Source organism: Rhodnius prolixus, unplaced genomic scaffold, assembly GCF_049639745.1.
Source record: "Rhodnius prolixus isolate KJV_2025 unplaced genomic scaffold, Rpr scaffold_12, whole genome shotgun sequence".
Classification (NCBI taxonomy): Eukaryota; Metazoa; Arthropoda; class Insecta; order Hemiptera; family Reduviidae; genus Rhodnius; species Rhodnius prolixus.
In genome coordinates, this window is record NW_027411635.1 from 8,168,824 (window position 1) to 8,195,122 (window position 26,299).

General features: G+C 33.4%; 3 protein-coding genes and 1 long non-coding RNA gene across 6 annotated transcripts in view; 1 reads left to right on the plus strand and 3 right to left on the minus strand.

The window, feature by feature from the left end:
• The window catches only part of Gld (Glucose dehydrogenase), a 41,917-nt gene extending 36,501 nt beyond the window's left edge, over positions 1-5,416 (minus strand). Inside the window, exon 1 of the mRNA XM_074142811.1 lies at positions 5,221-5,416. The gene's annotated coding sequence lies outside the window, so the exon portion shown is untranslated. The remainder of the gene's footprint in view (positions 1-5,220) is intronic.
• A 3,296-nt stretch (positions 5,417-8,712) lies between these two features.
• On the plus strand, positions 8,713-24,121 carry LOC141461659 (uncharacterized). Its single transcript, XR_012462986.1, has 3 exons — positions 8,713-8,993; positions 11,540-17,759; positions 23,844-24,121. It is a non-coding gene; the product is annotated as an uncharacterized lncRNA (long non-coding RNA).
• Positions 11,547-17,274, minus strand: LOC141461658 (uncharacterized). Of its 2 annotated transcripts, XM_074142869.1 has the most exons (7): positions 17,138-17,274; positions 16,148-16,213; positions 13,472-13,540; positions 12,914-12,979; positions 12,448-12,548; positions 12,276-12,358; positions 11,547-11,733 (listed from the first exon to the last, which is right to left on the minus strand). In XM_074142869.1, exons 2-7 carry the CDS (start codon positions 16,185-16,187, stop codon positions 11,547-11,549), a joined length of 546 nt encoding a protein of 181 aa, XP_073998970.1. In that variant the 5' UTR covers positions 16,188-16,213; positions 17,138-17,274. The 2 variants fall into 2 exon arrangements, with proteins under 2 accessions (XP_073998970.1, XP_073998971.1); XM_074142870.1 differs by lacking the exon at positions 13,472-13,540.
• LOC141461657 (uncharacterized) lies at positions 22,657-26,274 on the minus strand. Of its 2 annotated transcripts, none has more exons than XM_074142868.1 (3): positions 26,141-26,274; positions 24,522-25,807; positions 22,657-23,228 (listed from the first exon to the last, which is right to left on the minus strand). In XM_074142868.1, exons 1-3 carry the CDS (start codon positions 26,153-26,155, stop codon positions 23,147-23,149), a joined length of 1,383 nt encoding a protein of 460 aa, XP_073998969.1. In that variant the 5' UTR covers positions 26,156-26,274; the 3' UTR covers positions 22,657-23,146. The 2 variants fall into 2 exon arrangements, with proteins under 2 accessions (XP_073998969.1, XP_073998968.1); XM_074142867.1 differs by lacking the exon at positions 26,141-26,274 and adding an exon at positions 25,890-26,090 and having other exon boundaries at positions 22,658-23,228.
• Between the last annotated feature and the right edge of the window lie 25 nt (positions 26,275-26,299).

Here is a 26,299-nt window from a genome sequence, read left to right on the forward strand (position 1 = left end):
GGAAAATCATTGCTAGTTTTACCAGAAATTCCTTAGTTTCTCTTTCTAACATTCCATTCTATGCCAGAGCTAGATCATACACATTAGGTCGGCTAGTTTTGGAAGTAGAAGTTAAAGAAAAAAGGGGAAAAATGGAAAATCATTGCTAGTTTTACCAGAAATTCCTTAGTTTCTCTTTCTAACATTCCATTCTATGCCAGAGCTTGATCATACACATTAGGTCGGCTAGTTTTGGAAGTAGAAGTTCAAGAAAAAAGGGGAAAAATGGAAAATCATTGCTAGTTTTACCAGAAATTCCTTAGTTTCTCTTTCTAACATTCCATTCTATGCCAGAGCTTGATCATACACATTAGGTCGGCTAGTTTTGGAAGTAGAAGTTCAAGAAAAAAGGGGAAAAATGGAAAATCATTGCTAGTTTTACCAGAAATTCCTTAGTTTCTCTTTCTAACATTCCATTCTATGCCAGAGCTAGATCATACACATTAGGTCGGCTAGTTTTGGAAGTAGAAGTTAAAGAAAAAAGGGGAAAAATGGAAAATCATTGCTAGTTTTACCAGAAATTCCTTAGTTTCTCTTTCTAACATTCCATTCTATGCCAGAGCTTGATCATACACATTAGGTCGGCTAGTTTTGGAAGTAGAAGTTCAAGAAAAAAGGGGAAAAATGGAAAATCATTGCTAGTTTTACCAGAAATTCCTTAGTTTCTCTTTCTAACATTCCATTCTATGCCAGAGCTAGATCATACACATTAGGTCGGCTAGTTTTAGAAGTAGAAGTTCAAGAAAAAAGGGGTAAAATGGAAAATCATTGCTAGTTTTACCAGAAATTCCTTAGTTTCTCTTTCTAACATTCCATTCTATGCCAGAGCTTGATCATACACATTAGGTCGGCTAGTTTTGGAAGTAGAAGTTAAAGAAAAAAGGGGAAAAATGGAAAATCATTGCTAGTTTTACCAGAAATTCCTTAGTTTCTCTTTCTAACATTCCATTCTATGCCAGAGCTTGATCATACACATTAGGTCGGCTAGTTTTGGAAGTAGAAGTTAAAGAAAAAAGGGGAAAAATGGAAAATCATTGCTAGTTTTACCAGAAATTCCTTAGTTTCTCTTTCTAACATTCCATTCTATGCCAGAGCTAGATCATACACATTAGGTCGGCTAGTTTTGGAAGTAGAAGTTAAAGAAAAAAGGGGAAAAATGGAAAATCATGGCTAGTTTTACCAGAAATTCCTTAGTTTCTCTTTCTAACATTCCATTCTATGCCAGAGCTAGATCATACACATTAGGTCGGCTAGTTTTGGAAGTAGAAGTTAAAGAAAAAAGGGGAAAAATGGAAAATCATTGCTAGTTTTACCAGAAATTCCTTAGTTTCTCTTTCTAACATTCCATTCTATGCCAGAGCTAGATCATACACATTAGGTCGGCTAGTTTTGGAAGTAGAAGTTAAAGAAAAAAGGGGAAAAATGGAAAATCATTGCTAGTTTTACCAGAAATTCCTTAGTTTCTCTTTCTAACATTCCATTCTATGCCAGAGCTTGATCATACACATTAGGTCGGCTAGTTTTGGAAGTAGAAGTTAAAGAAAAAAGGGGAAAAATGGAAAATCATTGCTAGTTTTACCAGAAATTCCTTAGTTTCTCTTTCTAACATTCCATTCTATGCCAGAGCTAGATCATACACATTAGGTCGGCTAGTTTTGGAAGTAGAAGTTAAAGAAAAAAGGGGAAAAATGGAAAATCATTGCTAGTTTTACCAGAAATTCCTTAGTTTCTCTTTCTAACATTCCATTCTATGCCAGAGCTTGATCATACACATTAGGTCGGCTAGTTTTGGAAGTAGAAGTTAAAGAAAAAAGGGGAAAAATGGAAAATCATTGCTAGTTTTACCAGAAATTCCTTAGTTTCTCTTTCTAACATTCCATTCTATGCCAGAGCTTGATCATACACATTAGGTCGGCTAGTTTTGGAAGTAGAAGTTCAAGAAAAAAGGGGAAAAATGGAAAATCATTGCTAGTTTTACCAGAAATTCCTTAGTTTCTCTTTCTAACATTCCATTCTATGCCAGAGCTTGATCATACACATTAGGTCGGCTAGTTTTGGAAGTAGAAGTTCAAGAAAAAAGGGGAAAAATGGAAAATCATTGCTAGTTTTACCAGAAATTCCTTAGTTTCTCTTTCTAACATTCCATTCTATGCCAGAGCTAGATCATACACATTAGGTCGGCTAGTTTTGGAAGTAGAAGTTAAAGAAAAAAGGGGAAAAATGGAAAATCATTGCTAGTTTTACCAGAAATTCCTTAGTTTCTCTTTCTAACATTCCATTCTATGACAGAGCTTGATCATACACATTAGGTCGGCTAGTTTTGGAAGTAGAAGTTCAAGAAAAAAGGGGAAAAATGGAAAATCATTGCTAGTTTTACCAGAAATTCCTTAGTTTCTCTTTCTAACATTCCATTCTATGCCAGAGCTAGATCATACACATTAGGTCGGCTAGTTTTGGAAGTAGAAGTTCAAGAAAAAAGGGGAAAAATGGAAAATCATTGCTAGTTTTACCAGAAATTCCTTAGTTTCTCTTTCTAACATTCCATTCTATGCCAGAGCTTGATCATACACATTAGGTCGGCTAGTTTTGGAAGTAGAAGTTAAAGAAAAAAGGGGAAAAATGGAAAATCATTGCTAGTTTTACCAGAAATTCCTTAGTTTCTCTTTCTAACATTCCATTCTATGCCAGAGCTTGATCATACACATTAGGTCGGCTAGTTTTGGAAGTAGAAGTTCAAGAAAAAAGGGGAAAAATGGAAAATCATTGCTAGTTTTACCAGAAATTCCTTAGTTTCTCTTTCTAACATTCCATTCTATGCCAGAGCTTGATCATACACATTAGGTCGGCTAGTTTTGGAAGTAGAAGTTAAAGAAAAAAGGGGAAAAATGGAAAATCATTGCTAGTTTTACCAGAAATTCCTTAGTTTCTCTTTCTAACATTCCATTCTATGCCAGAGCTTGATCATACACATTAGGTCGGCTAGTTTTGGAAGTAGAAGTTAAAGAAAAAAGGGGAAAAATGGAAAATCATTGCTAGTTTTACCAGAAATTCCTTAGTTTCTCTTTCTAACATTCCATTCTATGCCAGAGCTTGATCATACACATTAGGTCGGCTAGTTTTGGAAGTAGAAGTTAAAGAAAAAAGGGGAAAAATGGAAAATCATTGCTAGTTTTACCAGAAATTCCTTAGTTTCTCTTTCTAACATTCCATTCTATGCCAGAGCTAGATCATACACATTAGGTCGGCTAGTTTTGGAAGTAGAAGTTAAAGAAAAAAGGGGAAAAATGGAAAATCATGGCTAGTTTTACCAGAAATTCCTTAGTTTCTCTTTCTAACATTCCATTCTATGCCAGAGCTAGATCATACACATTAGGTCGGCTAGTTTTGGAAGTAGAAGTTAAAGAAAAAAGGGGAAAAATGGAAAATCATTGCTAGTTTTACCAGAAATTCCTTAGTTTCTCTTTCTAACATTCCATTCTATGCCAGAGCTTGATCATACACATTAGGTCGGCTAGTTTTGGAAGTAGAAGTTAAAGAAAAAAGGGGAAAAATGGAAAATCATTGCTAGTTTTACCAGAAATTCCTTAGTTTCTCTTTCTAACATTCCATTCTATGCCAGAGCTTGATCATACACATTAGGTCGGCTAGTTTTGGAAGTAGAAGTTAAAGAAAAAAGGGGAAAAATGGAAAATCATTGCTAGTTTTACCAGAAATTCCTTAGTTTCTCTTTCTAACATTCCATTCTATGCCAGAGCTTGATCATACACATTAGGTCGGCTAGTTTTGGAAGTAGAAGTTAAAGAAAAAAGGGGAAAAATGGAAAATCATTGCTAGTTTTACCAGAAATTCCTTAGTTTCTCTTTCTAACATTCCATTCTATGCCAGAGCTTGATCATACACATTAGGTCGGCTAGTTTTGGAAGTAGAAGTTCAAGAAAAAAGGGGAAAAATGGAAAATCATTGCTAGTTTTACCAGAAATTCCTTAGTTTCTCTTTCTAACATTCCATTTCTATGCCAGAGCTTGATCATACACATCAGGTCGACTAGTTTTGGAAGTAGAAGTTCAAAAACAAGGGAAAAAATAGAAAATCACAGCTACTTTTGAGAGAGAATTGTATGTTTCGTTACAATTTATGATAAAGCGAATCTTAGTTGGGCTTAGAAGTTCAACTTCACTACTACTTATTTCAATTGAGAGAATTCATAGAATAACGGGATCTATCTGGGACCAAGGAATGTAGGTCAATTGTATTTTCGGAATAGATATAATGTGCTGTATTAATTTTGTATTAATGTTAAAAATATTGGCCGTTGTGACAGACTATTTACTGTAAGCCATCTTTCAGCCAACTGTTTGATTTTCTGCTCTTACCATTCTTGGTTTCCTAATAAAACTGCACCCTTGCACTCCAGTCTCTAAATTCGATTAGTTGTTAAAACATTCTTCTGCAGTGCAAGTGATTCGATGAGTAAAATAAATGTTAATCGAATGAACGGACTTTTGAGTGGGTGTTAAAGTAGTTCAATGCCCTCCTCAAGTTCTTCACAGTTTACTTTCACTTACCTTTTATAAGAGGAAGTACTGCACTCGTAGATGTTTTATTTTTTAATACTCCTTTGAAATTTAAAGTTTTAGGCCATCTCGTCGCGAAAATATAGTTATTATTAATTGGTATAACTAGGAAAAGGTGGTTAGTTCTCGGCTGTGTCCAAAGATGGCGTTGCTATCTATGCTTCTTTTTGTATTTAAATAAAATACGTCAACGGTCCACTTGATCCGTCAAATAATAAGTAGACATGTCGAGTGAAATAGATAAACTAAAATAAGTTGTAGGCGCACGAAGACGCTTACACCCAGATGCAGGGGTGGAAAACGAAAGAATCGAAATGAGATCGGTCTGTGCCCAAAGGGGCGCTGCTTTGAGATATTACTAAACAAAGAAAATGAAATAAAGAATAAATGTAAAGCAGAAAAGGGGAAAAGTTTTTTTTTTGTTTTTCTCCTTTTGGCATCAGTTTGCACTATTAGGCAGAATATTTTCTTAATTAGTTCTTAATCTTTATTTTGGGAGGTTTTAATAACGTTTATGTAGTGCACCAATTCCTCATAGGCTTTCCTGTTTTTTAGAATTTTAGGGTAAGTTATATCACCCGGCATAGATGGGAAAAGGTGCTTTTACCTTTGGTGAAAGAAGCGGATGATCCAGGTAGCACTGTGTGTGACCCAACGCCAGAGAAGTGGTGAAGGGGATAGGAAGTGCAAGCGTATAGATGCGGATACTGCGAAGTATTAGGTATTCAGCAGAAGCGAAGCGCAGCAGGCAGAGATACGGTAAGAAGCACACCAATAAGCAGACTAGACTAACTTACCGGACACTGGTCAGTCCCCCCTCAATTGATAAGGAGGTGACCATTTGGTCTATGAGAAGGTAGGGGGGGTGGTTTAATTGCGCGGCAAGGGCTAAGAATAACATAGAAACAACAATTTTAAATAGATAGCAAGGTTTAAGAGAACAAAAACAAAAGTGAAAGTCCAAACAAGCGGAAGAGTGTAATAATAACTTAGTTATAAGCGATAAGAATGCGTACGTCAGTACGCGAGCGGGCGAAACGGTAGCCAGCCAAATTTGCCGAACGTCTCCGCCCACGCCCATACATAAGTAATGATGAAAGCATTAGTTGGATAAGGTATGAGGAACCTACGAGGAACCTATGAGGAACCTCGTATATGATCGATCACCTACAACTGTGAAAACTTAGCAGCTTATTAACTGTGACCATTAACTTCTCTTGAAAGACTACCTAAACTCTCCAAGTCTCTCTTTCGAGACTTGGGAAACGATAATTTCTTTCAATTCTTCACTACTACATACTAAAGTTCCAACTCTACTTTTCAGTCACTCTAAATGTTGAAACTCCTAATTAGCGCTACAACACTCTTGCGCGAATCTCTATCAAGGAACGCCAGTTGTCTCGGTCCAATACCGGCCACCGTCCAGTTTCGGACACCAAGGAGGAGTTTTCCTACCTACATTTCCTGCCCAATGAAGGCATGAAACTCACCACGTCGACGTCCCTGTACAAACTCCTTAGTTCCGCGTTACTTCTCCGTCTTCATATTTCAGCCATCCAAAATGGCTACATAGATCCTTCGAAGAATTTTTTTCTTACAAAGCTAAGGAGAACAAGCTTATCATTTCTGGTGGTTACCCAGCACTCTGAAGCGTATGTTCAGACGGGTTGGATAAGGGACTTGTGAAGTCTTAACTTAGACCACCTGGAGATTAACTGACTCTTAAAATGTTCTTGCAAGCCGAAGTATGTTCTGTTAGCCAGTAGTATAAAATTACTTTTTGACATTTTGTGAATGCTATTTTGAGTTGATAACTCCTTCATTATACTATATATCAGCGTTTCTCAAACTTTTTTGACCGCGGCCCGGTACGAGATTTTAAATTTTTTCGCGACCCACCTTATAAAAAAAAACATTTATTTACAAAACAAATTTTATTTTTTAATAAAAATCAAAATTCAAGTTAATTGTTTGTTTATTTCATACACAAAAATTGCAAAATAGTTATATAACAAAAACATAAGTAATTAAAGACAATCCATTATCTTCATTTAAAACTTAAAGTAAATTTTGTTTTACATATTTTGACCTTAACATAGTGCGAAGGATGATGGTGTTTTTCATCACATAGTAATTTCAAATTAGGACTTAATGATGTTAATTTTATTCTCAAATTAGGTTCGACATGCAATCTGTTTCGATACTTATTTTTCAAGTACACCAAGGCTGAGAACGCCGTTTCACACGTATAAGTGGTGACAAAAGGCATTAAAAATTGTATCGCTTTTTCGCTTACGCTTGGATATTCCTTTTGACAGCGCAACCAAAAATTAATTAGTGGTACAGTTTCAAACACTTTTTCAAGATCGGTGTCGCTTGAAATTTCAATTAAATTATCAACTTCTTGTTCACTAAGATTAAGCATTTCTTCCTTTTCAATATCGACAGAAGGCACTGAATGACGAATCGAAATCAGCCAATCAGAGCATCCGAATTTAAACGGTCCGGTAGGAAACGGTGGTTGCGAATTTAAACGGTGGCGGAAGGGTTGCCACCTGCAGTACTTGAAAAAGTTTCAAAAAATATTAAATTTAGAGCAAAATGTTATACAGGGTGTTCAGCATAAGACTACGGTAACTTTGAGAGGCGATTCTGGGCATCATTTGCAACAAAAAATTCCATATAAACTATGGCTCGATTCAGCTCCGTTTTATAGATATTTTTAATTTTATGTTTTTTCAAGGTGCTACTACTTTTTAGCAAAAAGTTGTATATATTTCTCGAACTATTAAAGCTACAGCTATTTTAATAAGCTTATTAGAAAGGAGGTTAAATTTCCTTTTAAATAAGCTAATTTGTATTCCAAAATAATAATATTAAGTATTTCACTTTGTGGCCCAAACATAAGAAATAGCAAGTTTCTAATTTTTTCCAAAAACTTTGACTTCATTTTTCTCAAAAACATTTTATATGAAAAAACCGTGCACTATTCAGGAAAAACATCTACATACGATCACCTTTCGAACGGTATACAATACATTACGGTTATGTTTAAAATTGATGCAGAAATCTTCTTTTTATTTTATTTTATTATTTTTAATGTAAGTTTTATTTTTTTGAATATAGTTCTTAAATAAATAAATCATTAAATTACACGTTTGCAAAAAATCGTACTGGATTTGATGATTCTGGTCAGTTATATTCTTATGGTAGGTGAATCCCTTTCATGATGCCGACGCTGTTTTGAAGCCTACTTTTTTGCAATTAATCACAGATTTCTGCATCAATTTTTACCATAACCCCAATTATTGTATACCGTTCGAAAGGTGATCGTATGTAGATGTTTTTCCTGAATAGTGCACGGTTTTTTCATATAAAATGTTTTTGAGAAAAATGAAGTCAAAGTTTTTGGAAAAAATTAGAAACTTGCTATTTCTTATGTTTGGGCCACAAAGTGAAATACTTAATATTATTATTTTGGAATACAAATTAGCTTATTTAAAAGGAAATTTAACCTCCTTTCTAATGAGCTTATTAAAATAGCTGTAGCTTTAATAGTTCGAGAAATATAGACAACGTTTTGCTAAAAAGTAGTAACACCTTGAAAAAACATAATATTAAAAATATCTATAAAACGGAACAGAATCGGGCCATAGTTTATATGGAATTTTTTGTTGCAAATGATGCCCAGAATCGCCTCCCGAAGTTACCGTAGTCTTATGCTGAACACCCTGTAGATATTTTGTGTTTTTACAATTTTTCGACCCACACTTTGGGAAACGCTGCTATATATTATATGTTCATACGGATTAAATTATTATTGATATAATTCCTATATTGTTGTACTCTACTCTGAGTTAAATAAAACCAAATTTCTTCACTATCTAGCTTACATGCAACTCCAAATAAAGGGTATGCACTGAGAAGATGTTTATTCAGGCATTCTTATAAAGTAAAATATTTAGAAATAAAAATCCAAAAGAGTCTACACTCATAAGTTAGTACATGCAAGCAATCTGCTGACAACTGAGATAAAGAAAAATTTGCTGAAGGCAGCAATGCACAGATATTATAAAACGGCCACTTAGTAACGGTCTTTAGTCTCCGTTGGAACACCGTACCAATAAGTGCTATATTTTAAGTGCATGTATTAGTGTAGTTGGTAAATTTCAAAATTGATTTAAATTTATTGTAGTAATTTAATCACTTCATAAACAATTTTGTAAAATTAAAAATGAATTGTTTTAAAAAAGTGATTTCTTGTTGCATTTAACATAAATGGCGCAGTTCGGTAGGTCACTCTAAGATAAAGTGCATATATAACTTCTGTTTTTTTAAGTTAATAGAAAAGTCTACATCAATGAACATTACGTAATTCCAGTAAGTAAAATTAAATATCATTAACTATTTCTAGCTAATGCTAATTTTTCGTATAAAAACTCCATTTTTTTTGCAAACAAATTCTTTCTCTCACAATTAAAAAAAAAACAAATTTTACAAATGTTAAGTAACTTGAAATGCTAAAACCCTTTGTATATCTTTCTAAATTATGAACAGCTTGATTTAAATGCCGAAGTTCTTTGTTTGATGATAAAATTCGCGCAACTTATAACATTTTCATGTTCAACTCATTTTCAGTCTTTTCTTTAAGAAAATAGATGTGATATTTCCGTATGTTATTCACTAATTAATGAAGGTAGTGTACAAAATAATAATTTCCAAACAAAGGGATTGAAACATAAATACTTCAAGCACATCGTAGAATTAATGATTAAATCTTTAGATGTAGACAGATTTCCGACTTGATAGGGCCAAACATAATCTGACTCTTATTTGAATTCTCCATTTTTAATCGTGCTAAAGAAAATAGATGCACCAGGACAAAGGAATTGGAAATTAGATGAAAAAACTATAGAAGATCCTCACCCCTTGCTAAATTTAAAACGGAACCATTAGACACACTAATTGGATGCCAATATTTATCATTTAGAGACTTAGCTTCAGGCTTCCCTGTAGCATACATAAGCCACACATTAAATGACACCGAGCCAAGCCTTTCTACAATAGAAAAAGAACTACTCGCTAATAGTATGGAGTACGTAACATTTCAGATTGTACCTATATGATAAGAAATTTAAAATATTTTGCTACTAAAAACGATTACAATAGTTGTCTGTGAAAAAAACCTGATTCCAAAATAAAGCGCTTTAAGAATTTGATTATGAAATTATGTACAAGAATGTTCCAAGAAAATAAAGTAAAGTAATCGCCTATTTTTTCAGGCCGGCTTTACGTTCAACTACCAAATTAGGTGTCGTGGACGGAGGTGATTAGCAAACATACTTCACTGTAAATTTCTTTTACTAAACATTAAATAAAATCCAAGGCCTAGACCGGGGAATCGAACCCACTAACCAGCATTTTATACATATTAGCTTTACAGGGTCCCGCCTCTAACCGCTCGGCTACCGTGGCGCCTTCCAAGAAAATAATGTAGTAAAGTAACAAAAGTTGATTCAAAGTCAAATAAAATCTCAGATTTCATTAAGCACTATCATAATAAAGGAATATAATCAAGCTACAGATGTAATGAAACAAAACAATATAAAACTCAAAAATAATTTTGTACCAAATACTTCAATGATTTTAAGAAATTTACCATTTCTTAAATATTTTCAACCAAACAAGAATTTTGTCTAATATGTTATTAACTATAATTCTGAAATAATAATATTTACTATTTTATTATTTATTATTACTCCTTTTTTTCCAACTTTATAAATAAGTAAGGTATTAAATTGTAAGCATTTTCTAACATGTACAATATTATGTTATGTGCGACTTTTTTGGTTATTTATAAATTTTGTCAAATTTTTTTATTTAGTTATTCTTAAAAGTTATTATTTATTTTGGCTTATGATAAGTTTATTATACATATTTATTACATTTATCTATTATAATTAGGTATCTGTGCACTTTTTTTATTTTTGTTTTATCAGTCCGAATATTATTTCAATTTATTTGTAATCTATTATCCTTAAAATTTCTTTACATTACACTTCACTAATTACTAGCATTGTCCGAGCACATTGACTCCTCCGACGTTCTAACGATTCATTTAAATAATTCACTTAAGTAATACATAAAAGTGAACACGCTGGAAACTGTAAAAGTAATTTCATTTAATTTGTAAACTTAGTAGAAATAATGAATTTCTTTTTTATGGTTGCCTATGGACAAGAAAAAGAACTGCCTGCCCTAAAAGGAATTTTTCTAGATATTACAGATAATCCTAAATGCCATTTTTGAGTAAATCTCAAAAAGTGAACATTCCATGGCGTAAAGATTTACTTCAAGTGGATAAATTTACTTTAAACTCAATTTAATCCCTTTCAATAGTATTAAATAAATAAGAACGTATATTGCTAGAGGGAATCTATTTCTTTGGGTCGATAGAATTGCATACTATGCTAACAGCTTTAAATCTGCACGATTATTAAATTTGTTAGAAAACACACATACATATGCAATAAGTGTTTTAATGGATTAGGGCGAGGTCACGTTAAAAAACAAAATATTAAAAAATAGTTTTTTATTATCCTTATTACTCGTGGCATAAGGTAAATTGTTGAATACAAGGCTTAAACCTTCATCTCATAACCTGGCGTGCACAGTTCAACAAGAACCTCATTTCGGCCGATAAACCCTGCCCCTAATTAGTATCTTGTCCAACTGGTAAAGCTACAGCTTTGTGGTGGCGGTTTTTAAAGTAATCTTTTTAAAAAATAATTTGGTTGCACCTAATTTTATTTTATTTTTTTTTTCTTTTATAAAAAATATTTTCTTTATTACATTTTCTTTTTTAATTTTAGCTAAATTATAATAAAGTATAAATGAAATTATTCTAAGATAAAAATTTGTTTTAGTTTTATTCTAGCACTCATCCGAGCTGCTTGAGCTATCACTGCTATCATCCGTTGAAGTACTGGTCTCTGAAGTCGCAGGTGAAATTGCCCAAGAAATTAAACTCTCAAAATAGTTGATGACCAACTGTGGAAATTTGACCTTAAAAAGCGGATCAGAAGCCTCGTGGATGCCAACGTGCTTGCTCTCTGACGACCTAAGAACACAAATTTTTATTACTTGAATTTGAAAAACTGATGAAGTTTATTATTTATTTATTACAAATACTTTTAGCCCATTTTATTACAGTTGCCAAGACCTAAAAAAAAAGGAAGCAAATGAACCGTTCACACTAAAATTAAAAATGATTTTTTTTTTTTTTGGAAGTGCCAGTGTTGCTAGAATCTCAGTTACTATTCCTTATTATTCATTTTTATTCGGTCATATTTAAATTGAATATTTTTTTTAAATTGTTAAAATACCTAGAAGATAAATTGTATTGTTTTGATGGACACATTTTCACCTTCTAGTGACTGATTAAAAAAGGCATGCTCTAAAAAAACTTAAAACCCTTTTTTCCTTATAATCATGTGAACGCGATTTATTTGTTATTTTCAGTCAATAACTTCATATACCCGAAGTAGTTTGAATCTCTCTGAATTGTGACTGGCGAAAGGGAGAAAAAATAATTCTTCATGATGGCAAGTAGATCCCAAAACTTAAGGAAAATTTAGTCTACAGTTGGAAAACCAAACTTACCACAAAACCTTAAACTTGAGCACGCCATTTTCTCGGCAAACTGAAAGAATGTGGATTGGGCGAGGAGTTTCTGGTCCATCAGGCTGTAAGAAAAAATGCCGGACTATTTGATTAAAAAACTGAGACACAGATGATAAATTGTTGGGGCAAACTATATCTTTATAGTACTTACCAAACCCATCATTATGGAAATTTCGGAGTCAGACAGTTTCCTGAGGGAAGACAATTCTTCACTACTTGGTAATGGAATATTTATCTGAGAGTAATATGACTCTGAAAAATAAATATTTAAGTAGTTTTAGAAGACGCCATAAGGAGCTATGATAATTACTTAAAACAGCTCCCTGTACTTGAGGATCACAGAATATGGCCAAGGTTTTAGACAGGCTATGTGCCAGCTTTAGTAAGGAGTCCAGTACTTCTGAACCAGCTCCAAATTGATGGCATCTAAAGTAGATGGTTTGCAGTCGTCTGCATTTGTCCATCAACCAATCTGGAGTTTCGGACTCTACTATTATCCGTTGGCTAAGACTTATAATGCTCCCAGGGAACATCAGTTATCCAGCTTAGAACCAGGACAGAGATGCTTAAAGTGAATGCCCATTTAGTACTTTAAATAAGTAAATTTTAAGTCTTACCAGAGGTCCAAGGTAGAGAGACTGTGTAGGGGTCTGATCCGATAGTTAGTTCTGGTTGTCTTTCGGCTGGAAAACAAAAATAAGTCAGTCGAGAGCAAAACTTAAAGTTAACATTAATCAAAAACAATATTTAGCTCTAGAAATGAAGTACGTAGTTTAGCCGTAGTGAAATTTTTGAAGTAAGCAGTCCATTACAATGTATTAAGCAGCCGAGAAAAGAAAAATGCATTTAGGTTCGCGTCAAGATGCAGAATCAGTCAAGAATGCGAATATATTGAACCATACACTCAAAACAAAATTATATATTATGATAAGAAGTTGGAAACTAAATGCGTGGAAATAGCTGAGAACCAAAATATGTATTGTGAAAAGGAAAACAAAGTACATAGAAAGTGTAGAGATAAAAACATGTAGTATAAAAATTATGCAGTAAATAGTCCAGTAAAATAAGAAAGTATAAACAGCCGAGTGTAAAAGAATACAGAAAGAATTGAGTGGAAAATAAAAATATAGAAAGAAACGAGATCAAAATTATGCTGGACAGCCAAGAAAACTTACGGAATGATAAATAACGAATAGTTGATGGTCCTTGCCAACGGCGTAGTAAGACCACCGGTTCCTCTATTGCTGCAATAATAGATAAATCTAACTTTTAGAATTAAATTAACATTCAGTCATCTACAAAAGAATGTTTTGGAATAAATATTATTGGTCACAATGTTTATAGTATTGTATCAAAAATGTATAGTAACTCGTTGTAGCCTTTTTCAGGAATATCGTCAAAAAAACTGAAGAAATCGCCTAAATAAAAGAACTGGTTTTTTGGCGGGTATCTTATTGTCGGATCCACTTGATCTCGCACATAAACCAAATAGTTACCAGGTTTGGACTTCATTTTTTTTTTTTTTTTGGAGATCTTCCGTTTTTTTTTGTTTAGTGATGCAGATCCATAGACACTTTTCGGATCAAGAGGACGCATCGGTACACATGTCCCTCCTAATCAAAATTACTCTCCTCTCCTGCACATGTATCTTTATTTGATCAATCAAGAAAATGAATATACTACTTAGTAGATTAGGTAGGTTACTTAATTCATATAACCTGAAAGATTTCGTTGCAGTTCTCCTACAACTTGAATCTACTTCTTTTTGGTTAATACTGTAGTGAGATCAATATATCGATGCTCCTTTGATTATGTTGAAGACAAAGCTTTAAATAATCTTTACACTGTAGCCCTTAAATTCAATATACAGTTCAGATATTTGCTTCTGCTGCCCATAAAGTGATAACAATTTTAAATTTAAATTGAGTCCGTCATTTGTTCTTAAATCTATCAATTACTTTTTTAATTTACCTCTTGTGTTTTACCTGAAAGCTCATCAGGTAATATCGATTATCAATTTGAAGTTGAAGATTCATTTCATTCAATTGATTAATTGTCTTCATTTTCTAATAACTCTTGACCCTAACAGAAGTGAGCATAAAATTGTTTTAAACAGTCACTTTTTGACAACTGCTGGGCTTCAGTGTACGCCATCTACAGTCTTTCAGGCGGAGCTAATCTTTCTATAACTATGTCCTGCTGATATCATAAGACGTGACATAATTGATTCCAGGGTCGTCATCTTCTCGCATAGTCATGCTGCTTTACATACAATCAAGTCCTGTGAAGATTGTTTCTAAACTGCTCACTCACTGCTTAGAAACCCTGACTGGAAGAAGAGGCCAAAAATATGGTATTTCTTGATTGGGTACACGGGCATTCCGGGTTACAGGAGCAATGAGACGATGAATCGCTTGGTCGGCGAAAAAAATTCATTAGTAGCTGCTATTCGTCCTAAGCTAACAGTGGCATTACTCCTGCAAGTACGGATGATGAACGTAAGCCTTTTCACTGGTCATTGTAGATTAATAAACACATGCATCGCATGAAGCTGGTAAAGCCTGTTAGGATCTGTTGGGAAGCAGATGAAACTGCTCTGAACGTTTTGTGCCAGTGGTTAGGAGTTGTTTGACTCAAGGTTCCGCTCTTGGAGAAGAAAAACTGCCTTCATACTTTGCCCAGGAGTCTCTCGCCAGACTCTTAGTTCTAGTAAAACAGATCTGACTAGAGGGGGTGTTCTAATTAGTGGGTGGGTACCACAATAGGCCCTCTGTGAGTCGCGTTGGCGTCGGCTTTCTTTAGGCAAACCTTGTGGAATCTAATCTAAATGTCAGAATTTACTGACCCCAAATCTGGTTTGAGCGAAACTTAGATAGATTAGGCACTTGAATTTTTTCGACATTAGATTTCAGGAATCTGCATGGTGATTTTAGTAGAATGTTCGCAACTTTAATGGTAAGTAGATTAAGTATAAAACAAAAGTATATCTTGAGCAAATATTTGCGCTGAACGTCGACCTTTTCATTTAGATTGGACTTTAAATAACATTTACTGTAATGGAAAGATGTGGATTGTATTTTCAAATTATGAACTTTGCACAATGAAATCTGTCAGCACAATGAACATTTACTACTTTAGTCTAAAATAATTAAAATATATGCGCGTGGCTTTCATGTAGACCTAAACTTTTCCTTTTATTTTGTACTCAAATTTGGTTTGTTTGGTGCAGGTTATCTAAACGTTTGGCTTATTAAGAAAGACGAATTAAGAAGGACGAACAGCTACACCCCACAAAAGGGAATGCACAGGGTGAATGAAGTGTAACGGAGGGCCTAAAGCCGCCCGGGAGTGGCAACTTCCAGACGGAGCAGATCTTGTAAATAGTGAATATAAATGGGAGCCACCATTTTTTGGCGGGCGAGTTTTTTTGGATTGGCAAACCAAGTGTGAATGTAGGTATGGATGAGACATAAATAAAGTACATAATCTGTTGAAATTACCTACTCAAATAGCGCACAGAAAGATTGTATGTACTTGAAACTAAAAATATAAGGCAAGTTTATCGTATATGTGAATGTTATGAGTAAATAATGGTGGTAACTGACTGCAAATTTAGCGGATAATAGATGTGTAAACCTAGGTTAACAAACATGGTCCGGTCCAAGGAGCTAATGCCTAAAAAAAAAAAAAAGAAGGTAAGTCTTGCATTCATGGAGTTGACACACCTGCCATTGTTATTACATTTAACCCTTATTATTACAAGGGTCAATTGAAGCCAACTAACATTTAGTGAAGATTTTGTAAATTGAGGCACGGCAATTTAGAAGTAAATATAAAATCTTTAAACCTACTCATCTTCATTTTCTTGGCAGGAGGTGATCCTTCAGCCATGTTATTGTATATGGGATATAATAGTTCTGAAAATAAAGAAAATCAGAAAAAGCATAAAGTATAGGTTTGATTAGGAATTAAATTAAATAATTTAAAACAAAAAATTGAATTAAAATTAAAGAAATAATTACAACAGAATTAAGTGTAAAAAAATTAAAAGTTAACTGTCGAAACTTTGACAAAAATTATTAGCATAACAAAAAAATTATCTTCTGCAATGAAACGCAATGTGGGGTGTCTGTCCCACAGTGGATGGGTCCAGCTACCCTTCCCTGCGACAGGAGCCGAGAAATCGGTTTCAGATCTATCGCTGATTTGCGATATGTGACCATCGTCACAGTTAGGAGCAAATAATACGCAAAGAAGATAATTTACTGATTTAGATTTTCTATCGCAAGAGGTTTCATCTTATAATAAATAATAATAATAATATATGGGAAGGGATTAGCTATGCTTGTTTAACTGGTTTAGCCGCCGATTGGAATTATAAAAAGAAATGCTGGTGGCAGAATTAAATTTTTTCAGCAACTTTCATTTATCTAATTACTTTTTCTACAACAAAGAATATTAGGTTTACCCTATTTATTGTATTTGATAGTTTGATACTTGGTATTTAAGCGAAATTTATATTTTTTTTTATGGCTGCTATGCTGGTTTTTGGTAATCTCATTTCATACTTTTAATATTTTGTTTTTTATTACGTTTTCAGTTTTGTGATGTAATTAAATTTAAACGACTTTGCATACTTTTTAATTAATTTTTCAAGTATTTATGTTCTTATCGTTACATAAACATGATATTTCTGACATGGCACACTAGAGGTATGCTGCAGGGTTATACTTATTAATAATTCACTTCCAACATTATGTGGCAGTTATGCGGCATGTGAAATAAAAAACTACCAAACATAAATTAAAAAAAGAAGAAAGTAAGTAATATGATGTACTTACCAAATGAAAAAAAGAATTTATGTAAAGTTCCTTGTATTTAAGACGAATAAAAGGAGATTTATTTTAAACAGAACGTAATTAAAACCAATCAGAAATTTTTCTGCACTTTACAGTACGCATTAAATCTTCAGTGCGATAGTCCAAAAACAAGTTTGCTATAAAAACTCCATTTGTAAACAATAATTCCCTGCTGTTGCATAAATTATGAAAATTACACATTAAAAGCGAAGTTAAAGAAATATTCTCCTTATACACTCTTAAACAAAAAAATTTTAAACAAAAGTGATGTACAATTTGAATTAGTTTTGAAAACGAGAGTTTTAATATAGTTTTGAATCTAGCAACCAACTAGACAAATTTTCAAAAAAATAAATATTCGAGAAAATACAGCCATCAAGAAGCTCGCATATCCAGTTTAGAAACCTTCTCCAATCGCCAAATTTTTAGCCGTGCTTTTGATTATTTTTTATATGTGCAAGTGATAGATTTGTGCATTACATTGAACTTTATATTAATGAAAAACCCTACACCCCACCCTAGTTATGCAGAATTTTCCAAGAACCAATTTTTTATTTTTTGGAATCATACTTCAAACAAAAATTTATAGATCTTCATATATTTTGTGAGTATATTTAAATTAAAATCAGAGAGGACACCAGGCGCCACGGTAGCCGAGCTGTTAGTGGGCGAGATCTGCAAAGCTAATGTGGTACTGGATTCGATTACCGGTCTAGGACTTGGATTTAATTTAATGTTTAATATAAAAACTTTGTAGTAAAAATATGTTTGCTAGTCGCCTCCGTACACGACACCTATTAGGCAGTTGAACGGTAAAGGCCGCCTGAAAACAACTAGATATTACTTTACTTAGAAGGGACCATTCGGGCGCCCCATGACATGTCCTCAATCTATTTTATCAACATTATCCTGTTTACCAGGTGAGATATCTTAGAATATACATTGGATGGTACAGTTCAATATAGGAACCTACAATAACCAGTTCGGACTTATTAGTTCAGTATTCTGTGGCTTTCTACTGAACGTTCCTTCCCGTCCACAACCACATCAAAATTTCCGATGTGCAAAGGAAGAAATACGCTCTCGTAATCACAAATTTTAATAAGTCACTGTTAATGACCATGGAATCCTCTTATATGTTAGGTTAGTTATTCTCTCGGACATACTGACAGACCAATTATAAAAATCACTCTTTTAATCCAGTCTCTGAGCAAGAAAAGAAATCCCCAAAATTTCTAATGAAACACAGTAATAACTTTATTTATATAGATTCTATTAAAGAATTAAAACCTATTCCTAATAATAATAATAATAACAGTAATCGAATTCAATCAAAATTGAAACCTTTGTATCACTTTACGTATTCTTCAGAATCATATTAAATTAAAATCTTTACGAATTGTAGAGAACATTTTAGAATTTAATGAATTCATTACGCAATTGTAAAGAAAAGTTAGTAATATGCCTGACATTAATTGCAATATTCCAGGAATAATAGGTAATGAGATATGGGAGTTTAAATTTCCATTGTTTGATTGTTCGAGTTCAAATGCGTTCAAATTTCAAACCATTGTATCTCCATTCCTATTTATTAGATTTCAATGAATCCTTTACCGAATTGTAGAGAATGGTTGGCACTAAAACTGGTATGAATAGCAATAGTGTAGTGATAACATTGAATGAAAGATAAAGGGTTAAATTTTGAATGTTTTCAATTTCGTTCAAAATTGAAACGTTTATATCTCTTTTCGTATTGTTTATAATTTAATGAATTCTTTACGCAATTGTAAAGAAACGTTAGTACTGTGACTGGCATTAATTGCAATATTCCAGTGATAATAGGTAATGACATATGGAAGGTTAAACTTTGATTGTTTTCTCGTTCGATTTCAAATGCGTTCAAATTTCAAACCATTCTATCTCCATTCCTATTTCTCAGATTTCAAAGAATCCTTTACCTAATTGTATAGAATGGTTGGCACTAAAACTGGTATGAATAGCAATAGTGTAGTGATAACATTTAATGAAATACAAAAGGGTAAATTTGGATGTTTCCAATTTCGTTGAAAATTCAAACGTTTATATCTCTTTTCGTAATGTTTAGAATTTAATGAATTCTTTACGCAATTGTAAAGAAAAGTTAGTAATATGCCTGGCATTAATTGCAATATTCCAGGAATAATAGGTAATGAGAAGGGAAGGGATTAGCTATGTGGTTAGCATACTGGACTCCCACGCGGAGGTCCTGGGTTCGAATCCAGCAGCTGACCCTTAGATTTTCTCTTCCTAGGAGCTTCTTACAGCTCACTGTCCGGTGATGGACAGTGTTGTCTGTAACGAGAGAACACTGTCCAGAGGCCGGCAGTGCACTGAAAAAAGCTCCGGGCGCCAATAACCTTAGATGTTGACGCGCCTTAAGTCATATATTAAAAAAAAAAATAGGTAATGAGATATGGGAGTTTAAATTTCCATTGTTTGATTGTTCGATTTCAAATGCGATCACAATTCAAACCATTGTATCTCTTTCCCTATTTATCAGATTTCAATGATTCCTTTACCAAATTGTAGAGAGTAGTTAGCAGTAAAACTAGTATGAATAGCAGTAGTGTAGTGATAATAGGTAATGAAGTATAAAGGGTTAAACTTTGAATGTTTTCAATTTCTTTCAAAATTTAAACGTTTCCATGTCTTTTCGTATTGTTTAGAATTTAATGAATTCTTTACGAATTGTAGAGAACATTTTGCTCTATAACTGGTATAAATTGCAATGTTCTAAAGATAATAATTAATGAAATACCTATGATTAAATTTCCATTGTTTGATTGTTCGATTTCAAATGCGTACAAATTTTAAACCATTGGATCTCTTTCCCTATTTATCAGATTTCAATGATTCCTTTACCGAATTGTAGAGAATAGTTAGCACTAAAACTGCATTGAATTGCAATAGTGTAGTGATAGTTGTTAATGAGATATAAAGGGTTAAATTTAGGATGTTTTCAATTTCGTTCAAAATTCAAACGTTTATATCTCTTTTCGTATTGTTTATAATTTAATGAATTCTTTACGCAATTGTAAAGAAACGTTAGTACTATGACTGGCATTAATTGCAATATTCCAGTGATAATAGGTAATGACATATGGAAGGTTAAATTTTGATTGTTTTCTTGTTCGATTTCAAATGCGTACAAATTTTAAACCATTGGATCTCTGGTCCTGTTTATCAGATTTTAATGAATCCTTTACCGTATTGTAGAGAATAGTTAGCACTATAACTGGTATGAATAGTGATAACATTGAATGAAAGATAAAGGGTTAAATTTTGGATATTTTCAATTTCGTTCAAAAATCAAACGTTTATATCTCTTTTCGTATTGTTTAGAATTTAATAAATTCTTTACGCAATTGTAAAGAAAAGTAAGCATTATGACTGGAATTGCAATATTCCAGTGATAATAGGTAATGACACATGAAAGGTTAAATTTTAATTGTTTTCTATTTCGATTTCAAATGCGTACAAATTTCAAACCGTTGTATATCCATTCCTATTTATCAGATTTCAATGAATCCTTTTCCGAATTGTAGAGAATAGTTAGCACTATAACTGGTTAGCAATAGTTTAGTGATAATAGTTGATGAGATATGAAGGTGTTTAATTTTGTTGGGTTTCAAATATTTTCAAATTGCAATTTTATGTTCGTATGAATTTACAAGCTTTGTTTTTGTCTTTATATTGTTCAATTTGAATGTTCAAATTTAAACTCCCATATCTCATTACCTATTTTTTTTTTTAATATATGACTTAAGGCGCGTCAACATCTAAGGTTATTGGCGCCCGGAGCTTTTTTCAGTGCACTGCCGGCCTCCGGACAGTGTTCTCTCGTTACACTGTCCATCACCGGACAGTGAGCTGTAAGAAGTTCCTAGGAAGAGAAAAACTGTTATACTTCCATTCCATAAAGGAGGCAGAATTTCTAAATTTCCAAATTTTATTTATAAAAGTGAGAGGATAGAAATAGCTAGTTCTGTTAATTATTTGGGGATTCCTCTGTTTGCGTCAGGAAGATTTAAACAGTCTGGTAAATACTTCTTAGCCAGAAGCGTCGCTGCAAATCGCACCGTATTTAGGTTGTTGGCTTCTTGCAGATCTGATGAATGGGCTACAAAGAGTTATCTTTATGATACATTGTCGGAAAGTGTTCTTTTGTATTTATCGGAGATGTGGGGCATTCAATGTCTGGAGGTATTGGAAAAAAGTCAAATTGGTTTTTTTAAATCTCTGTTAAAACTTCCCATTACCACCCCAAGCGCATACGTTAGATTAGAAGTGGGGCGGGTTCAGCTTAAGTATAAAATATTTAAAAAAATGCTGAATTGGTGGGCCAAACTATTGTCAATGTCGATGGATAGGATCCCCAAGTTATGTTATTTGCGTTTATTAGATTTTGTAAATGACTGTAATACACCCTTTAACTGGGTTTCCGAGCTTAGAAACTGCTTTTATTTGTTGGGTGCTGACAATGTTTGGTCGGAACAGAATCCTGCTCTTTTTAAGAAATATAAAAGCGACATTTTGTCTAGAATGAGAAACCATTTGGTCAGTACAGACATTGAATTTGTGTTGAATTCCTCTTATAATCCATGGTACAGGAATCTTTCTTCCTTTGGTTTACCTGAGAATTATTTGGCATTAAAATGTCACATAAATAAAATCAGACTAATTAGCCAGATCAGGTTAGCGTATAAGAGGCACTCTCGAGTTATTTGTGGTAAAATGTGGTACACATTTTCTGAAGAGAAACCTTGCGAACTCTGCCAGGCCGATCAGCCAGATACCTTACTCCACTTTCTTTTCCACTGTACGGGTCTATCTGCGCTCAGATCAAAATATATTTCTAAGAATATATTACATGTAACTGAGGCAGAAAATTTGATAAATCTGGTATCCTCTGTCACTCTGAATGAAATGAATAATAAATATCTTTTTATTATAAGCAGCCTGAAATGTAAATTATATAATAGTGTATGATTTTTATTTTTTGAAGTTTTGATATGTATCTGTAAAATATTACTTACTTTATTATTAATATAAATCCATATACTCGTATATGTACATAACTTTCACTTAATTATTATTATTATTATTTTATTTTATTTTTTTTTTCTTTTGACGCGAATTTATAATTAGATAATTTTTTAGTTCTGTATGCTTTGTATTTTTGTATTTTTTTTGTTGATTTGTATTTTTTTTTTGTATTTTATTTATTATTATTATTCTTCTGTGCGAACTTAAACACAACTCCTTGCTTATGAGTTGTCTTGTAAAAGCAATAAAGATTATTATTATTATTATTTTATATTGTTCAATTTTAATGAATTCTCTATCGAATTTTAGAGATACGTTTGTTCTAATAATGGTATAATTTGCATTGTTTATTCAATCTATTGATACTAATTACTCTGTAAATTTTATCCCGATTTTGATAAATTTGAAATTTGGCAGGTCGTTATGACATTAATTGCTACTGTTACTCGTTATAAGGGAAGCACTGTAATCGTTCAAATTATTTCCGCGTGAAACAGTTTTCTTGAATGTGATGCCAATCGATTCAAAATTCTATGTGGATATAGCTTTTCTGGATCTTGATGTCTATTAATAGAAAGGGAGTTGGTCCTCCCTTAATTTTAGGAAAAATAATAAGTAAGGAAAATGTTAACATTCTCTATCTGATGAATAATGTAAAAGCAAAAAAATTAATCAATTGGAAAACTAAAATAGAGAACAACTTCTATGATATGAGCATGAGTGACTTTATTAATTTAAGTTTAAGCGGTCTTCCTGAAGAGAGGCCGGCAGTACACTGAAAAAAGCTCCGGGCGTCAATAACCTTAGATGTTGACGCGCCTTAAATCATAAAAAAAAAAAAAAAAAATAGTATCTTTTTTTTTACCAAGTACAAAATTACTCAACAACCAATTTCGAATTCTTTATTTATATTCCAAGCCATATTAAGAGAATGCACTTTTTGATGACGCTCTTTGAAGGAATACTGACGCTACATCCTCTAGGGCACCTGTAAAAGAACATAAATTAGCGGTTAGAAGATTACTTGATGGTTTTTAGACACTGGTACCCTGTAGGACATGGTACCCTTTAGATTTACACGTGAGAAACCTTAGGCACAATTTAATTTGTAAGCTTCCTCTAAATAGGCTTACTATTTATTTGTTTATTTATTTATTAATTTATTTATTTTTGTTTTGACTGTAATTACTTTCTGTTTTGGGCTAACTCTAATTAATTTTTCTGGTTCGAGATAAAAATTATTATGCTAAGTGTCTCAAAATATTATGAGTACCACTACAATGCGTTCAATGTATTAATTAAAACCGTGCTTTAAATTAGGTGTAGGATTTTTAGTCATTGTGGTTGCCAAATTTTTCATAATATTTTAAATATTTGAATGAAAAATTTATATAACTACCATCCCAACAAATCTAATATTTATAGTCTTTACTTATTCCAGTGTAATAGTTAATGCAAACAAGCTTTTCAAAAATATAGCTATTATTTCCCTTAACTATTAACGACTCTTGCATGTTTAATTACCTAATGTGGCACCTACGTAATATTATTCCTTTTTTTAAAAAAAATAATTAAATATGATATTTCCGATATTATTTTACAGTTTAGAAACTGCTGGTCTACTGGCAGGCGAGCAAAACAGAAGTTACCAATAAGTGCATGGGTTTGGATAGCAGTCTCTGCCTGTAAATAATGCTAGCGTCAAGTCATATCTTATTTGTAAGTAAAATTTTGGTTCTAGAAGATCAGAAGAAGGTAATGATAGCGTATGAAACAGTGACTCGCTCGCTCGGATTGGTAGTGCGCACATACCTTATTAGTTGAAAAACTGACTGTGCCGAGAAATCTAAATAACGTTTCTTCATAATTAATTTTGCATATCCCTTTTACTGCAACAGTATTGCAACCCATGTAAATAACAACATGGGTTGCATTACCACAAAACTAAAAATTAAATGCAAAGTTTTGTGTCGTTTCATCATAACATTATTTCGTACATCAAGTAATAACCATTGACTTTAAATAAAGTTTGCTTTGTTGTAATTGTTCCATATTTTTTTTCATTTAGAAAACTTTCTAAATTTATAGAGAAAATATGTGCATTTTGGACAGATTTCGCTTAAACAATTTTTAATGAAATACTGCCAAGTTTCTTTCTGGATAATGGAAAACCAAAAGTGGCAGGTCTAATTTTTTTTAAGCGACGCACACTTAGAAAATCACAATCACAATACTATCTATAAAGTGAGGTAAGAGAAAGTAAAAAATAAATTAAACTTACCATGATGGATAAATGTACCAAACTGTTGTGGTAACAGTAGTAGTAATTTTTTTAGTTGGTTTTCTACTTGTTTGTGTTGGTAACATTGTTGTAGTAGTTAACTCAGTTGTTGTTGATGTATCTTCGGTTGTTGAAGTTACTTCAGTTGTAGTGGTTGATGCTGTAGTAGTTGTAGATGGCAATTCTGTGGTTGTTGTTATAGTGGATATTGTAGGCATCATTGTTGAAGTGGGTGGCATTGTGGTTGATTCTATTGGTGGCATTGTAGGAACTTGAGTCGGTGGTATTGTAGGAGCTTGGGTTTGTGGTATTGTAGGAACTTGAGACGGTGGTATTGTTGGAGCTTGGGTTTGTGGTATTGTAGGAACTTGAGATGGTGGTATTGTAGGAACTTGAGTTACTGGTATTGTAGGAGCTTGGGTTGGTGGTATTGTAGGAGCTTGGGTTTGTGGTATTGTAGGAACTTGGGTTGGTGGTATTGTAGGAACTTGTGTTGCTGGTATTGAAGGAGCTTGAGTGGGTGGAATTGTAGGAGTTTGTGTAGGTGACATTGTAGGAACTTGAGTAAGTGGTGTTGTATCAATTGGTATAGTAGAAGTTTGAGTGGGTGGCATTGTAGGAGCCTGAGTAGGTGGTATTGTAGGAGCTTGAGTAGGTGGTATTGTTGGTGTTCGAGTAGGTGGTATTGTTGGAGCTCGGGTAGGTGGTATCGTAGGAGCTTGAGTCGGTGATATTGTTGGTGCGCGTGTAGGTGGTATTGTAGGTGCTTGAGTAGGTGGTATCGTTGGTGCTCGCGTAGGTGGTATTGTTGGTGCTCGTGTAGGTGGCATTGAAGGAGCTTGAGTAGGTGGTATTGTAGGAGCTCGAGTAGGTGGTATTGTAGGAGCTCGAGTAGGTGGTATTGTGGGAGGTGGTAATGTAGGAGGTGGTATTGTAGCAGATGGTATAGTGGGAGGTGGTATTGTAGCAGATGGTATTGTGGGAGGTGGTAATGTAGGAGGTGGTATTGTAGCAGATGGTATTGTGGGAGGTGGTAATGTAGGAGGTGGTATTGTAACAGATGGTATTGTGGGGGGTTGTATTGTCGGAGAAGGTATTGTAGGAGATGGCATTGGAGGAAACGTCTGTATCAAAACAGGTGTCGGCATTGGGTAAATATCAGGTGATATTGTAGTACCATTGATTATGACTACAGTTTTACCACAACCTGGACAATTCTCACAAACATCGCACGCCGCATACCACGGATAAGGATAATCCATTTTCCGGACGTCAAATTGGCACACCTGAAAGTAAATAAAACTTAACATGGCATACCAATACTTGCTCACAGAGGCAAAAAAATAAATTAAAATGTGTTCTATTTACCATTACAGTAGCAGTAAAATACATAAAATACACAATACATAAACAGAGACGCCATACTGAGTTTATAAGCAGTATTTTGTGAATTCGTATATACATTGTATTTGAATATTTGTCTATTACAATGCAGTAGTCATGTATGAAATTATCAGTGTACAATCGACCTATAGACGACCTTCAATTACGTTTCAAACAGTGAAAGGGTAAAGGAAATAGATCTGTCACTTTATGAATAATATTCATTAGGCAAATACCTGTGATTTTGACATTCATCATATTACATTATTCTTTAGATGTGTATCTTATAATGTGTCTGGTTCTACCAAAAACCCAAGAAGGGAATTACGTATTGCACTGGGTGCAGAACTGGCAGTGACTAAAGAAAGGTTAGCTGGTTATCACTAGTCTAAAGG

Excerpts from the sequence above, each read along its gene's own strand:
- LOC141461658 (XM_074142869.1), bottom strand. The coding sequence starts at position 16,187 with ATGGCTGAAGGATCACCTCCTGCCAAGAAAATGAAGATGA. Across the intron at positions 13,541-16,147 it reads TGCCAAGAAAATGAAGATGA|CAATAGAGGAACCGGTGGTC; the intron begins GTAGGTTTAAAG and ends CTATTATTGCAG. Across the intron at positions 12,980-13,471 it reads TATTCGTTATTTATCATTCC|CCGAAAGACAACCAGAACTA; the intron begins GTAAGTTTTCTT and ends TTTGTTTTCCAG.
- LOC141461657 (XM_074142867.1), bottom strand. The coding sequence starts at position 25,985 with ATGTATATACGAATTCACAAAATACTGCTTATAAACTCAGTATGGCGT. Across the intron at positions 25,808-25,889 it reads ATTTTACTGCTACTGTAATG|GTGTGCCAATTTGACGTCCG; the intron begins GTAAATAGAACA and ends ATTTACTTTCAG. Across the intron at positions 23,229-24,521 it reads TGGTACATTTATCCATCATG|GTGCCCTAGAGGATGTAGCG; the intron begins GTAAGTTTAATT and ends GTTCTTTTACAG.